Genomic DNA, 15,335 nt, shown 5'->3' with positions numbered 1-15,335 from the left:
GAGTTTGGCATATCCTAGGTTATCCCTGGTTAACCTATTAAAAGTGTTTTCATAGTGGAAAATGGTGGGACAGAAATGAATTTATACTGAAAAAGGAAGAATGTAAACCACTTCTAAGCATCACTCCAAAGATTCTGCTTTAAGATACTTTATGCATGATGTATATTAAATTACTTTCATCATGGTAATGGACCTAATGAAATGGGCTAGAGTTTAAAGATGGCATCTACCACTTAGGAATTCTGTGATGTTGGTCAAGCTCTATAACCTCATGTGTAAACATGATGTTATTATTAATGATATATACCTCAAAACAGATTAATGTAAAGTCCTAGGCCCAACTTCTAATTCAATTCTAATACATGGCTTTTTTTTGTAGCATATTTTTCTTAGCAAAATTCTGTTTTATGTCTTATAATAAGGTTTTAAAATTTGATCTTATATGCATATTTCATTACTTTTTAAAAAATATCTGCTTGGGATGGTGTTTCTCTTTTTAAACTAACCTTTTCATTTAGCAAGTAAAAAAAAGTAGACTTTTGGGGCAGCCTGGGCAGCTCAGCAGTTTAGTGCTGCCTTCAGCCCAGAGCTTGATCCTGGAGACCCAGGATCAAGTCCCATGTTGGGCTCCCTGCATGGAGCCTGCTTCTCCCTCTGCCTGTGTCTCTGCCTCTCTCTCTCCTCTTCTCTCTCTCTCTCTCCCTTTCTCTTTCTCTCTCTCTCTCTCTCTCTCTCTGATCTGTCATGAATAAATAAATAAAATCTTTAAAAAAAAAAAAAAAGACTTTTTAAAGTTTTTCTGTATTAAATGCTGACCTGACAATTTCTCTGTTACAGAACTTTGCTAGAGTTAAAATGCAGGTAACCATGTCACTGTCATCCTTGGTGGGCACATCTCAAAATTTTAATGAGGAATTCTTAAGACGTTCTCTAAAGACTATATTGACATATGCTGAAGAAGATTTGGAATTGAGGGAAACAACATTTCCTGATCAGGTCAGAAATGTGACTTCCTAGATCATTAATTGAAATAGGATTATAAATAGGCACTTTACAAATTGTTAATTCAAACTTTGGTTTTTACTGGAGGAACCTATATATTTTTTTCAGTCCATGTATCATATGCCATAGATGGGGTGCATCTTTTTGTTTCAATTAGCCATGCTTCCTTCTTGGAAAGGTTAATATCTTTGGTATGTAATTCTGTGAATTTGTGACAAGTAGAACAAATAGTAGACCCAGGCAGTATAAACAAATAGGAAGCCTTATGATGAAATATTATTCCCACTTACTAATGGAACAATAATTCTCCCTAAAAAATGAAGTTTTTATAAACTACCTTTTGGGAGAATCAGAAATGGAGAAACATGAGAGACAATTTCCTTTTGTATTCTCTTCTTATGTCCTCTAAATCCTTATATTTTATTTCTATTTCTAGTTCAATATACATATTTCCAGGAAAGAGAACTGGAAAAATAAAACAAAACAAAAAACCAGCCTGCTGAGGAATTAGTATTAAGTTTATTACCCTCCACTTAACCATACCCCAGCATACTCACATTCTTTAGAACTATATTCAGTATCATTTTGTGTTGTAATCTTCAGATGGTTATCTGAAATGTCTTCTAAACTAATTTAGTGATTGTGAATGAATGATAATTGAAGTATGTTTTTTTAATATAATTCTCTGCTTCAGGTTCAAGATTTGGTTTTCAATCTCCATATGATCCTTTCTGATACTGTTAAAATGAAGGAACACCAGGAGGATCCTGAAATGTTGATTGATCTAATGTACAGGTATCATTTGTTTGATTCATTTATACTTGTATAACAGATTTAAATTGGTAAAAGTTAAAAATAGAACTACCCTGTGATCCAGCAATTGCACTACTAAGTTATTTACTGAAAGAATACAAAAATACCAATTTTGGGATGCATGCACCTTGATGTTTATATTTATAGCAGCATTATCTACAATAGCCAAATTATGGAAACAGCCCAAATGCCCACCCACTGATGAATGGATAAAGAAGATATGTTGTGTGTATGTGTGTTTATTAATAAATTATCATTCAGCCATCAAAAAGAATGAAATCTTGCCTTTTGCAACAACATGGAGGGAACCAGAGAGTAATGCTATAGAAGCTAGAGAGTATAATGCTAAGTGAAATAAGCATAAGTAAGACAAAGACAATACCATACGATTTCACTCATATGGGTAATTGAAGAAACAAAACATATGAACACAGGGGAAAAAGGAGAGACAAACCGAGAAATAGACTCTTAACTATGAAGAAAAAAACTGATGGTTATCGGGGGGTGGGGGTGGGAGTATAGGTGAAATAGGTGATGGGGATTAAGGAGTGCACTTGTGATGAGTACTGGATGTCGTATGGCAGTGTTGAGTCGCTGAATTATACACTTGAAACTAATCTTAGACTGTATGTTGTTAGCTAATTGGAATTTAAAAACTTTAAAAAATAAATTGGTAAAACATACAGAAAACAGTAGATAAAAAATAAACATACCAGAATTACTTAAGTAATTTTCTAATGGTAGATTGAAAAGTCAATGAATGTGTGCTTTTCCATGCTCCTTTTGAAAAGCAGAGAGTTTTTTAAAGTAGTGATGACACAACACCTATGCATTCTCTGCCTCAGACTTTATGCAGAGGTCTGAGACCCATATTTTAAATGTAAAAATCAGTCCTCTAGGAAGAAAATACAGTGTATTAATATTTTACCATAACATTAATTTTCCTGATTTTCAATATGGTTGTGCCATATAATGTAATATTTCTAAGAGCATACTTTAGAAATTTGTAATTCCTATTATATCTTAAAAGATGTAAATAAAACTTGAGACTTTTCCTTTGCCACATGATCCTCTCTTTTTATAATTTTGGAGTTCTTTAAAGATACAAATAAAACAAAGATTTCTGGGATGCCTCGGTGGCTCAACGGTTGAGCAACTGCCTTTGGCTCAGGTCTTGATCCCAGGGTCCTGGGAGTCCCCCATTGGGCTCCCCCCAGGGAGTCTGCTTCCCCCTCTGCGTATGTCTCTGCTTCTCTTTCTGTCTCTCATGAATGGATAAATAAAATCTTAAAAAAAAAACACAATTATTTCTTTAAAATAAATATGATGCAATGAAACTATCTTGTAAATCTTTTTTCTTGACTATAAAACTTCTTTATATGCCCATAATGAACACATAAATTCTTTTTTTAAAAAAGATTTTCTTTATTTATTCATGAGAGACAGAGAAAGATTGAGAGAGAGAGAGAGAGGTGGAGAAGCAGGCTCCATGCAGGGAGCCCAATGTGGAACTCAATCCCGGGTCTCCAGGATCAGGCCCTGGGCTGAAGGCAGCGCTAAACCGCTGAACCACCTGGGCTGCCTGAACACATAAATTCTTACAGTTTCCCCTTACTGATGGCGTGTCTTTTTTTTTTAGTACCCTTCCAAAAAAACTGCTATCAACCATTCCACGAGTCCACAGTTACTTCCTTAAGTGAGCATATTCAAAATGATTTTCATACCATTCTTTTTTTTTTTTTTTTAAGATTTTATTTATTTATTCATGATAGAGAGAGAGGCAGAGACACAGGCAGAGGGAGAAGCAGGCTCCATGCACCGGGAGCCCGATGTGGGATTCGATCCCGGGTCTCCAGGATCACGCCCTGGGCCAAAGGCAGGCGCCAAACCGCTGCGCCACCCAGGGATCCCGATTTTCATACCATTCAAAACTTGTCTTAATAGGTTGTGTTTAATAACAGAAACCTCTCTAGGTAAATACTAAGTGAGCAATCTAAACTCCCTTCCAGCTTGAGAAGCAAATGCTAATTTGAAAAGAATTTCTATTCCAATTAGAATTGCCAAGGGCTACCAGACCTCTCCAGATCTGCGACTGACCTGGTTGCAGAACATGGCTGGCAAACACTCGGAACGTAGCAACCATGCCGAAGCTGCCCAGTGCCTTGTCCACTCTGCAGCACTCGTTGCTGAATATTTGAGCATGCTGGAGGACCGCAAATATCTTCCTGTTGGATGTGTAACATTTCAGGTAGGAATCTGCCAGGTTGACATTAAATAAGATACGTCCTTTTTATTTTTACCTTTTCTCATTGGTGTTAAGATTACCTCATCTCGTAAGGAAAGCATAAAGACTGAAGGTAATGCTTCACAAGATAAGTTAACATTTCACTATCACTGTCATGAATACATTTGTAAAGAGTACTTCTTGTTAATTTTCTTTCCTCTTTTTTTTTTTTTTTTTTTTTTTTTGTGCCTCTAAATGCCAGTGCTAAGTGTATTCTGTTCACCTGTACTGCTGTGGACTTCATCTCTGAAATACACGTGAAATACCGAGAATCCGAATACTCTAGAAATTCTTAATTGGCTTTTACTTAAAACATCAGATAACCCAGCATTCTCCATTTTCTGATAAAATATGCAGAAACCATGGCTTTGAGATGATATTTTGCTCCCTAGTAGGGCTCCATCCCTCCAACCCACTAGTCGAATTCTTTGCTTGCCAGGAGTCAATTATGCTTTGCTTTTCTTCAAAACCTGATAATGCCAGATTTGGGGAATTACAGCACTTTATTAAATGGTAGGTCCTCTGGTAAAATCTGAACATAAATAGAAAGTCAGTCATTTTTTCTCTGAACCCTAAGTTAAATGTTTTGCAAAGACTTGATAAAAGTGAGTCTCCAAAACAATTGCTGTTGAACTGATTTTGGACCAACTACAAAAAATTGGGTGGGGGGGAAGCTTCTAGAAATCTAGGATAATTTGATAACCTTTTAAATTCAAGTTTTTACTCTAAAGAAACCAGAACTGGAAATCTTAAGTGAGGATTGCACTATGAATATTAAGTCAAGAGAGATTAGGTAAAAATCTGCCCTGGAGACGTGTACACAAAGAAACAGCCTTAGATCTACTTCAAAAAAATGTCAAATGAGGGCAACCCAGGTGGCTCAGCAGTTTAGTGCTGCCTTCAGCCCAGGATGTGATCCTGGAGACCCGGGATCGAGTCCCACGTCGGGCTTCCTTCATGGAGCCTGCTTCTCCCTCTCTCTCTCTCTGTCTGTCTCTCTTGAGTAAATAAATAAAATCTTAAAAAAAAAAAATGTCAGGGGACACCTGGGTGGCTCGGCGGTTGAGCATCTGCCTTCGGCTCAGGTCATGATCCCAGATCCCAGGATCGAGTACTGCATCGGGCTCCCTGCAGGGAGCCTGCTTCTCCCTCTGCCTGTGTCTCTGCCTCTCTCTGTGTGTGTCTCTCATGAATAAATAAATAAAATCTAAAAAAAAAAAAAAAGTCAGATGAATGTTTATCTGGTGTAAATGTTTAGGTTAAAATGTTTAAGGTAGTGTGTATTATTTCCTTTTTAGAAATAATGGCTGATCCCAACCTCATTGGGTAAGAGGGCTTTTATTATACTTGAGGTTGTTCATTAACTCAATGTAATGTTAGGCAAGCCAAGCTATATCATACCTTAATTTTCCTTGTGGGGAGTTTTGACGAGATCATTTAAGTTAAAAATAAAGACTTTAAGTCTCCTGAGATATCCTGTTTCATATCACTGTTTTCTTTAGCACATGATTTTTCTTAATTTTCTCTCTCACAATTTATAATGGATAAGTTACCTAACTATAGTGTTACCACTTTATTGTTATCTTCAAAATACAGGAAGATTTTGGAGATTTGTCTTTTTTATTTTTGTGTTGACTACCCCCTGCCCCCTTTTGTAACCTAAGCAGATATTAATATTTCATCTTCAGCTGGTTCCTCATATACATCTTTCATGCTAAGGAATTAATTCCATTTTAATAGCTGTTTCAATTTTCTCCCCCAGAATATTTCATCTAATGTTTTAGAAGAATCTGCAGTCTCAGATGATGTGGTATCTCCAGATGAAGAAGGTATCTGCTCTGGAAAGTACTTTACTGAGTCAGGACTCGTGGGATTACTGGAACAAGCAGCTGCTTCTTTCTCTATGGTAGATGACTCTTCATTCTCTTTCCACAGATACGTACCTCTGAATTATTCATGATACATATATTCTCTCTGCCTGTGACCTTGCTTTTCCTTTATGGTAATTTTCTCCAACTACCTTAAGAATTATCTAGGAACAGATTTTCTCTATAGATCCATTACTGCTTAACTACTTTTTGTCTTAATAATCTGCATTTTCTCTGGTATTTTTCATTTGCTTATTTATGAACCATAATTTAATCTATAACAGATGTTTGGTTGGTTGGTTGGTTTACTTGGGGTTTTTTTGGTTTATAAAACTTTTACCACCAAACATTTTCTAAAACCTTAAAATTAAAAAAAAGGACAAAACAGAAAACGTCTGGATGATTTAAGTTCCTGTTTGAGTAATGTAGCTATAGCAGTAGAGCTGGTCTATTGGATGAAAGGGAGAATCTTCTTTTGAGTGTGTTGGACATTGCACTGGTGCTCAGGAAAATTATGGCCCCTCATCTCATTGGTTGCATAGTGAGCCCTAGTAAGAGGGGTTAGAGACCTGGAACTCACTTACCAGAGCTTTATGAACTATATCCTAGATCCCTTGCCTGACCTCCTGTACCATGTTACAACCCCAGTCTTGTTCTTCCATATCTCTATGTGAAGAATTGAAACAGTCTTGTTGATCCAAGATGGGATAATTATTGGAGAAGGGAAAGATAGCTAGCCAAATCCCTGCTTAGTTTTTTAAACTGTACTTCTCTGACATTTCTACTGGGTATTTATTGTCCCAGTGCCAAGGTTTAGGAGACTGTGAAATTCATGTTAGGGGAAGGGGGAAGCTCAACACAATATGCAATGCTGTCCTTCTTCACCATTATACTGCTATAGGGAATTGGTGGTTCTCCTGGCCTTAACCCTACCCTGCAATGTATTGGTTAAGAGCATCTATTTAGAAAGCATACAGCCAGAATTCATATCCTGGCTCTGCTGCCTTGGTAGTTAAATTACTTTAGACACAAGTTACTCAACCTATCAGTGCTTTGCTTTTCTCATCCATTAAATGCATCTAATAATAGGAATTACATAGGAATGTCATTAGAATTAAATGAGTTAATGTATGTAAAGTACTTACCGTAGTACCTGACTCCAAGTAAGTATTAGTTTTCTCCATTACCATCATCTTTATCATTATTCAAACTTAGAATCGGTTTATCTAAATACAATTTTTCTGAGACTCTAAGAATGTTAGGTGATCATTTAAAATTTGCTGAGTACCTCAACTGTTCTGATTGCTCCCCCTGGATTCCTGCTCCTTGGGTTTCATTTTAAGTGATCTGAACTAGAAGTGGGAAATGTTTTTTGCTATTAATGGAATATTTTAATAAAAACACTCTGTGTTTGTGTAATTTTAATAATTCACAGCTCAGTGACCTATATTACTGAAATTCTTTTGTAATAGCATATAATTATGAAATTCCCTGTTTTTCAACTAATCTGTTTAATCTGAATTACATTAATTATTGGGGCATTTTCATTACTGTATATATTTCACTATTACAGTTACAAGATTGCTTAAACTCCTGTGAACTTTTACTAGAAAATTTAAGCACCATATATTTATTCTTGGGAAAATATGTTTGTTGATTTGTAAGGTAACAGGAGCTTGGTGGCTCTTGGAAAGCATCTCTTTCTTCTTTCACTACGGCCACCAATCCATTAGTTAGGACAAGAAAATGGAATGGAAGTAAAAACACATGTTGTCCCTCACTCTGTTTATAGGCAGGGCAACACTTGGCTAGCCGTTGGCCAACTGGCCCCTAGTGGAATAAAATCTGGTAGTTCAGAAGCTTCTTAAATTTTGTGAAAGATCACTGATTTTTTTCCCCCACAGAATATTTCCAATAAGATTTCCTGTGCCAATTTAATATTTTAGAAATATAAATAATTTTAGTTTGCTGGGATTCCACAGGGTTTCTGATATCTGTGATCAATGTAATAATTGAATTTCTTTTATTCCTTTGCTCAGAATTAACTTCTCCCATAGTTTATATGCATATGTAAGTACTCACACATACATACTAGTGAAGTAATTACTGGGTAGATAGCAGAATATTCAATTTAAATTATATATAAATTTAAATATGCATATATGTATTGCGTGCATGTTAAATATACACACACATATCCATCCATCTAGAGGAGACAGTGCATTGTGCAAAATTCTTTTTTTAAGCCTTAATAAAATTAAAAATTAGTGTTTGTTTTTATGTGCTATTGGGAAAGCTTTAGTGGTATTGCCTTAGTGGAAATATTTTGCATTCATAAATTGTAATTCTTTCATATTGATATAAGAGAAAACATTATCTTATAACATTATTCTTATAGGCTGGCATGTATGAAGCAGTCAATGAGGTTTACAAAGTACTTATTCCTATTCACGAAGCTAATCGGGATGCAAAGAAACTATCCACAATTCATGGTAAACTTCAAGAAGCATTCAGCAAAATTGTTCATCAGGTAATGACTGCAATTTCTAGCTTCAGTGTAAATGGAGAAAACTGTCTAAAAGCATTAGTGTTGCTTTGTACTGATGTCAAACTAGATCTGAGGAAATGACCATTTTAATCAGGTTACAAATGAACAATGTCAAAATGATGGTTCATGGCCAGAGCAAGATTCGTGAACAAAAAATGAATTTACCTAAAGTAGATCATGATCATCATAAACTTCCTACATAGTTTTTCTTCACTTTTTAAAAATTACTACTAGTTGGCAAGTTTTTAAAAATTGTGAGTTCTTTTCTGTTTTACAAGTTGGGTTAAAATTGTGAATCTGATTCTTAAGTTGATTTCTTTTGCTGCCAAAAAAGTTTTTATATTCTAGTTAGTTTTTTATTAAATGATATGAAAGAGTAATAAACTAATATTGTCAATGTTTTCAACTCAGCTTCAAATGTTTTTCCTGGATTTTCCATTCAATGATCCTTTAATATATTTCTAACATGAAAATAATATTTAGTGAAAATAATAAAACTGTTGTCTTGTGTTTATTCAATTATAATAGTATGATTTTAGTACTTGCTTATAGTTCATGGAATCCACATATTATCACCAAAATTAGAATCAAAATAAGGCTTGGTTTAAAAATGAATTAGACTACTAACAATTGATTTCCCTGAAACTAAATTTTTGGCTCTGTTAAATACTCTGAAATATCCTGTTGAGCCTCCTCTTTCCCCACCTTTCCCTTCCCTTCCCCGGGCTACCTGTGCTGTACCATCTGTACCATCTGCTGCTACCATCATCCAAGAAGGAAGTGGAATATTGATTATCCACTTTTGTATTCATTACTAGTCCTGCTATACTGTCTGTCAGCTTGACCTCTTCTTTCTTAACGTGGACTACACTGTTATGGATGAATTGATACAACCTGAAAAACTTTAATAGTCTATAAACAGGGCTGCTATACTGTTAAGCCAATATTTTATTGTCCTCCACTAAAACACTGAAGTTGCAAGAGATTTATTAGGATTCATGATGGTAACAGGTGGATCTTTTTATAATCAGTTGTACCTACAGTGTCAGTTACATGTCAGATCTGAAACACCTGGAGCTAGTAGTTTGCAAGAGATTTTCCTCCATTTGTATCATGCACAGTTGAGCAAAATTGTGATTTTTGTTCCAGTTTACCCTGGGTAGTTCAATGATGCACAGCTCCCTTTAGTTAGAAGTCTAATTCAGACACATTAATAGAACACATAGCTGCCTCTTTTTCACCAAAATTTATAGTTTCCCTTATTAAAGTTTTTAAAAGATGAAATTTTAACTACTTAGGGTTTGAACAAGCAATTTATGAAATTATCACAGATCTAATGTGAAAGAATATGGTGTTACAATATCCTGCTGTCTTCTATTCATGGGGAAGAATTTATGGTATATGGTGCCTTACACTGCTAAAGTTCCTTTGGCCTTTTTTTGTTCTTTTAAAACAGTTTTTTTTATGACTTGCCCTTTTTTACTTTTTATTATACAGAGTACTGGCTGGGAGGTAGGTAATGTTTTAGTTAGTTAAAGACACTAATAGATTGATTTGATCAGATTTCTTATGCCAATGCTTTGCCCACATGTGCTAGCTGTGGGCATTCTGTTGCTATCTGCTATCAACTGAATTCATTAACCAAAGAAATTTTGTTAAAATACCATAAGTTATTTTAAGCAATTTATTATTAAGAGGTTGTAGGCAGTGCATGGAAATTCATGTTACGCTAATGAGATTCTTTGGTAAATGAGCCACTTTGTCATCACTTTAGTTTGTTTTTACCCTTTGAAGCATTTTCTTTCATCAATATTTACACACAGATTTCTTTTTTTAACCATATTGTTTCACCTCATTTTACAGAGGTCGATTTATGTGTTATTGCTCAGAGGTATAAATAGCAAATACCATATTTCATCTGATCAAAGATGCCATCAATTGTTAGACATACCATTATTTTATATGCCTTTAAGAAAGAAAAGGAAACATTAAAGCACAACATCCTATCAGTTGAGAGGTGAATGCTAACTACAGAGATATTAAAATGTGGGCCAAAAAAATGTGCGTCTTAGAATTGATGAAATAATGTGTTGATTTGATGTTAAGTCACGTCACCTTGCATATGATAAGCACTACTGAGGAAAGACATTCACTTGATCATTTAAATTTTTTTGATGGGAGAGATGGAGACTGGGAGAACATGAAATTTACTTTGAACTCCGATGCTGAGTCTGATAATTCCTGTTGAATGAAGACTACATATGCTTCCTTTTATGTAGGAGGTAGGCTTGTGAAAACTTACATATGAATCAAATTTTACCTGAAAAAAGGCCAGAAAGATTTGATTGCTATTGTTTTAAATCTTTCTGTAAAGGAAAGAATTTTGTACAATGTGCCCTAATTTATTTGGATGAGGTGAAGCAGGGTATTATTAATAAACCAGGTTTATTTTAAGCTAGGTATATTTTAAAGTTGTCTGCTTTGCCTCTCACTTTGAGGTCACTTTATATTGGCTCAACAGCTTAACCTTTCTGTGGTTTTGCACTGCAGTCCTTACTTGGGGACCCAGATAGAAAACTTCAGGAATAAATGTTACTACTGTGTTTCTTCCATTCCTTAATTAGTCCCTGCCTTTTGCTTTTTTTCTGATGAAGTCAGTAAATGTACATCTACCTTAACTCTCTAGATTCAGTGTATATGACTATTAATATCAATATAAAATTATTCATTTTTGTGGCTCAGTTAAGAGATTACAGAAAGAGACTTGCCATGGTTAATCTATGAGTGGTAAAGGTCCTTATGGATTTCCTAACATGAAATGAAATTAGCTGAAAAGTAGGCATGAAGGAAGATATATTGAAACCTCTGAGCAGTTTATTACTAGTCTGCTTGATGCTAAATCGACCCCTGAAAGGTATAACTTTCACTGGTTATGACATTAATATCATTCTGTCGTCATGTTTACTGCATGGTAAAAGTCGCACAGACTTTTTCTGTTTATATTCTTGTCACTACCTTTCACTGGACTTTTAGCTTTGTAGCTTCTCAAATTGTTGCACGTTTGTTTTTTGCTTTTCCCTTGTAAAACTTAAATGGATGCTTGCATTTTAAAAATGTGTTTGCCACCATTTGCTGCTTATTTGTTTTGAAATTTCCCTAATTAAAATGCTTTCTGTTTTCTCTTCTCTCTTGCCCCTGGTTGCTGACCCTACTCCCTACTTTTACTATTGTCTATTGTGGTAAGTTCCTATCTTGTGAATATTTTTCTTTTTGACTCTGGGAAAACTTCAGTAATTTTGTTTTTTTCTAAAAGCTTTATTTCCTAGCTAATCTCCTAGTATTCTCAAAGAACTCTTACTGGTTTAATATCGAGTAAGGATAACTTATCCATTGTAGAAAGATTCTTTGAATTGATTACTCACTACCTAACTTACAGGAAAAGCCCTTCTGAGCTTATATATTAGCAGTGTATTTCATTTTTCTTTATGCTTTTTGATTGGGTACAAATTATTTGAGTTGGCAAAGCTTTTGAGCGGTGTGTATATATGTGTGTGTATATAAGATAACTCTAAAACTTGACACTTAGCAATTTGGTGAAGTATTTACTATGCAAAAGAACAGATCAGGTACCCATAACAGATTGTGGTGCCTGTTACCTGCTCTGCTAGTTTCAGTACCTTAATGGCTATTTAGTGTCCACCTTTATTTTCTCTTTTCCCAAGCCCATTTTTTTTTCTTGCAATAATAGGAAACAAAGTGTATTTTAATCATTTCTTTCTTAATGATTGCATTTTTAAAGTATTTTTAGGAAAAGAGAAATACTGAATTTCTGTATGGAAATTTTTATACTGATCTCATATTTTGTGTGTTTCATTTTTAAAAGAAGCATTTATCCATGTATGCAACAGTGATCAATTTCAGAAATAGATTAATTCAAGTGTAGAATTTTCAGAATAATCAATCCCCAAATATTGTGTCCAGTCATGTGACACTGTCTCCATTTCTTTTTCTTCAAAGATTACATGTTTCTTCAAAGGGGATATCACTACCATATTAGGTATATCTTATAATTTCCAGAAAGGCTGGAGAAGATGGGCTTATTAGCTTTGTGAAGCTAAACTCTTCCTGCTGGACCACTAAAGAAAAATGGGGTACCCTAACTTTTCAGATTGAACTATACAAAAGGGCTATATCTTAACTCTTGTCACTGGGCTTAATAGACATGAATATGAGGCAGTATTTTGTTTTTTATATGCTCAGAAGTACTAGCCATAGTTTTGGTGCAGTGGTTTCTGTTGAATTCTTTTGTTTTAATCCATACCGAGGCTAAGTAAGATAAATTAACTCATCTAAGCAAGAAAAGATGGAACAAAATTAGAAACAGCAATAAAATGGAGGTGAGGGGACTCTCTGAAATAAGAGAATGGGGAAAAAAAAATCTCCCAAAGAAAAGAAAGAAAGAAAAAGGAAAAAAAATTCCAAGAACATAGTCTTTACCTCAGGAATGTTAAGCCAGATATAAAGAAGGTTAAGGAAAATACAATAGTTGGGAAGAATTTTCTTATCTCCAGGAGGAGATACTTTTTGGGTAGTTGGTGACTCCCTGATAATTGGTATAGACCCATGACTGTGCAACTGATGATGCTGTACCTCTTATTGTGTTCTGCCCTTTATGCTACTTTTCAGAAAAAGAAAGACATGGGCAGCAAAATGTACTATGTAGATGATATTAGATGTGATTTCTTCTTCCTAGACTATATGACATGTAATGGTTAAAACTGAACTTCTGATAAGAAATGTAGGAGGGTGTATCTTAGAAGAATATATTTCATAGATCAGCCACCAAACTGATTTTTCCTTTAGAGTATAGAGGACAGTGTTGTAATAAAGAGAAAGACAAACATAGGGTGGGAGGTACCCATTAATTCTCAAAGGACTTACTCAGGGAAATTCTCAAGGAAAACATCAGAGTGTTTGTATATCAGTATTGAGAGTATGGGAATTTTCATAGCTTAATTAAGAACTTGGACTTCCGGTGTCAAATATATTGGTGTTTAACTCTCAGCCCCACCACTGATTAACGGTATAACCTTGGACAAGTTACTTTTATTCATCTATAAAATGAGGGTGAAAAAATGGTACCTACTTTATAGTTGTGATAAGAATTAATAATACATGGAAAGGAGATAACAGTGTCTAGCACATAGTAAGTAGTTTTAAAATGTTGGAGATTATTATTTTTATTGTTGTTACTGTAACATCATCATCATCATCATCATCATCATCATCACTACTTGAAATCTTAACACAATTGGGCTAATGAAATCTAAGAGGTGTTATGTTCCCAAGTTGATGTCTACGACTAACTAAAGTGATAAAAGTGTTTGTGTTCTATAGGAGAAAGATCCAGTAGAAGAGGAGGGAGATTACCACTGTGTGAAATACTAGTATGTCTATCTAGAAATCAATTACTTTGAAGGAAGCATAGCAGAAACAATTGGGTGAGGATAAAAGAAGTTTCAGTAGTGATGTCATTGTAGAACTAAACCAGTTCAACGAAATGTTCTTGCTAAATAAACATAATAAAATTAGAAAAGATTTGAGATCCATTCATCCTAAGACATTTTGGACGTTAGAGACATGGAGAGATGAGTAGATGGGTTTCCTTGTCTGGGACATGATCTCCTCACCCACAAGATGGCAAAATCAGTAGGTAGAACTGCTAAGGAAGAATAAATTGGAGTGTGTGAATGATAGGAAATTCAGAAAGAATTCATGACAGTAAGGAAAGTTAATGCTAGAAAAATACAGGCTAGATTTTAGGAAAGTAGAAAACAAGTGTCATCTTGGGTCTAAAACTCTGATGAGGAAAGAAGATAAAGTGATATTTTTCCTGAGGGAGAAGCTATAACGATTATGCATTCATGAGCATGATAGAGTTGGTGATTTTGCACTAGAGAACTTTTTGTAGATTGTAAATTAATTTACTCAAACTCTTAGCCTGCCTTCTGCTCTTTCCCCCACTCCAGTGCACACATAGTCATTCTCAATTCCAGTAACTCCTTAGAGTTACCTCTCTGATCTACACCATTTTGCCTCTTGCACACTCCCTTTCAACTACACTGGCCACCTTCCTGTTCTTCAAACATACCTATCCTAGAGGCTGTGCACTGGCTTCTTTCTTCTGCCTGGAATGCTGTTCTCCAGAGATCCACATAAATAATTCTCACACTTCCTTCACATCTTTGCTGAGATGTCATCTTTTGGTGACACCTACCCTGACCATGCTCTTTGTCACTTTTGTTCACCGATTTATCATAGCTGTCTAGAACAGTTTGCTGACATATTTTAGGCGCTCAATAAATACATGAATGGATGAATGGTTTCCCTCACATTCTGTTACATGGCTTTCTAACTTCTTTTTTTTTTCCTTTTTTTTCCCCTCTCTGCTGAAATGTTTTCCTTCCTTCCCACATCCAGTTAGCCATTCTTTTGAGTTGTAGAACCCTGTGTGTCATCTCTTCTGTGACCTGGGTCCAGCAAGATTGATCTTTCCTTTTTTGATACCACTTTTTATTATAGTATATAACCTTTATATTGTAATTATTTGAGTATATATCCTTTACTTTCTTGAGGAGCCAAGTCTTTTCATTTTTATTTTATTACTGAGGATGAGCAATGTCTAGCACGTTATAAGCACTCAGTAATTTTTTTTCCTTGAATTGAATGTTAGTATGGAAAGTAAATAAGAGCTTGGATAAGTGCTTAGTAACTAGTTATAAGCTGCATTAATAAAATCCAAGTTCCTATCGAGGGAGGC

At 35.0% G+C, this 15,335-nt stretch overlaps 1 protein-coding gene across 5 annotated transcripts in view; it reads left to right on the top strand.

The window, feature by feature from the left end:
- Window positions 1-15,335, top strand: part of DOCK7 (dedicator of cytokinesis 7) — a 219,246-nt gene that overhangs the window by 182,912 nt on the left and 20,999 nt on the right. For all 5 annotated transcript variants that reach the window (XM_077892050.1, XM_077892049.1, XM_077892048.1 and 2 more), the window contains 5 exons: window positions 838-996; window positions 1,697-1,797; window positions 3,871-4,063; window positions 5,862-6,005; window positions 8,366-8,497. In XM_077892050.1, the coding sequence (XP_077748176.1) occupies window positions 838-996; window positions 1,697-1,797; window positions 3,871-4,063; window positions 5,862-6,005; window positions 8,366-8,497 (729 nt within the window). The remainder of the gene's footprint in view (window positions 1-837; window positions 997-1,696; window positions 1,798-3,870; window positions 4,064-5,861; window positions 6,006-8,365; window positions 8,498-15,335) is intronic.

Source organism: Canis aureus, chromosome 3 (genome assembly GCF_053574225.1).
Source record: "Canis aureus isolate CA01 chromosome 3, VMU_Caureus_v.1.0, whole genome shotgun sequence".
Classification (NCBI taxonomy): Eukaryota; Metazoa; Chordata; class Mammalia; order Carnivora; family Canidae; genus Canis; species Canis aureus.
The sequence above is the reverse complement of the archived record's forward strand: the minus strand, read 5'-3'. Positions and strand labels throughout refer to the sequence as shown.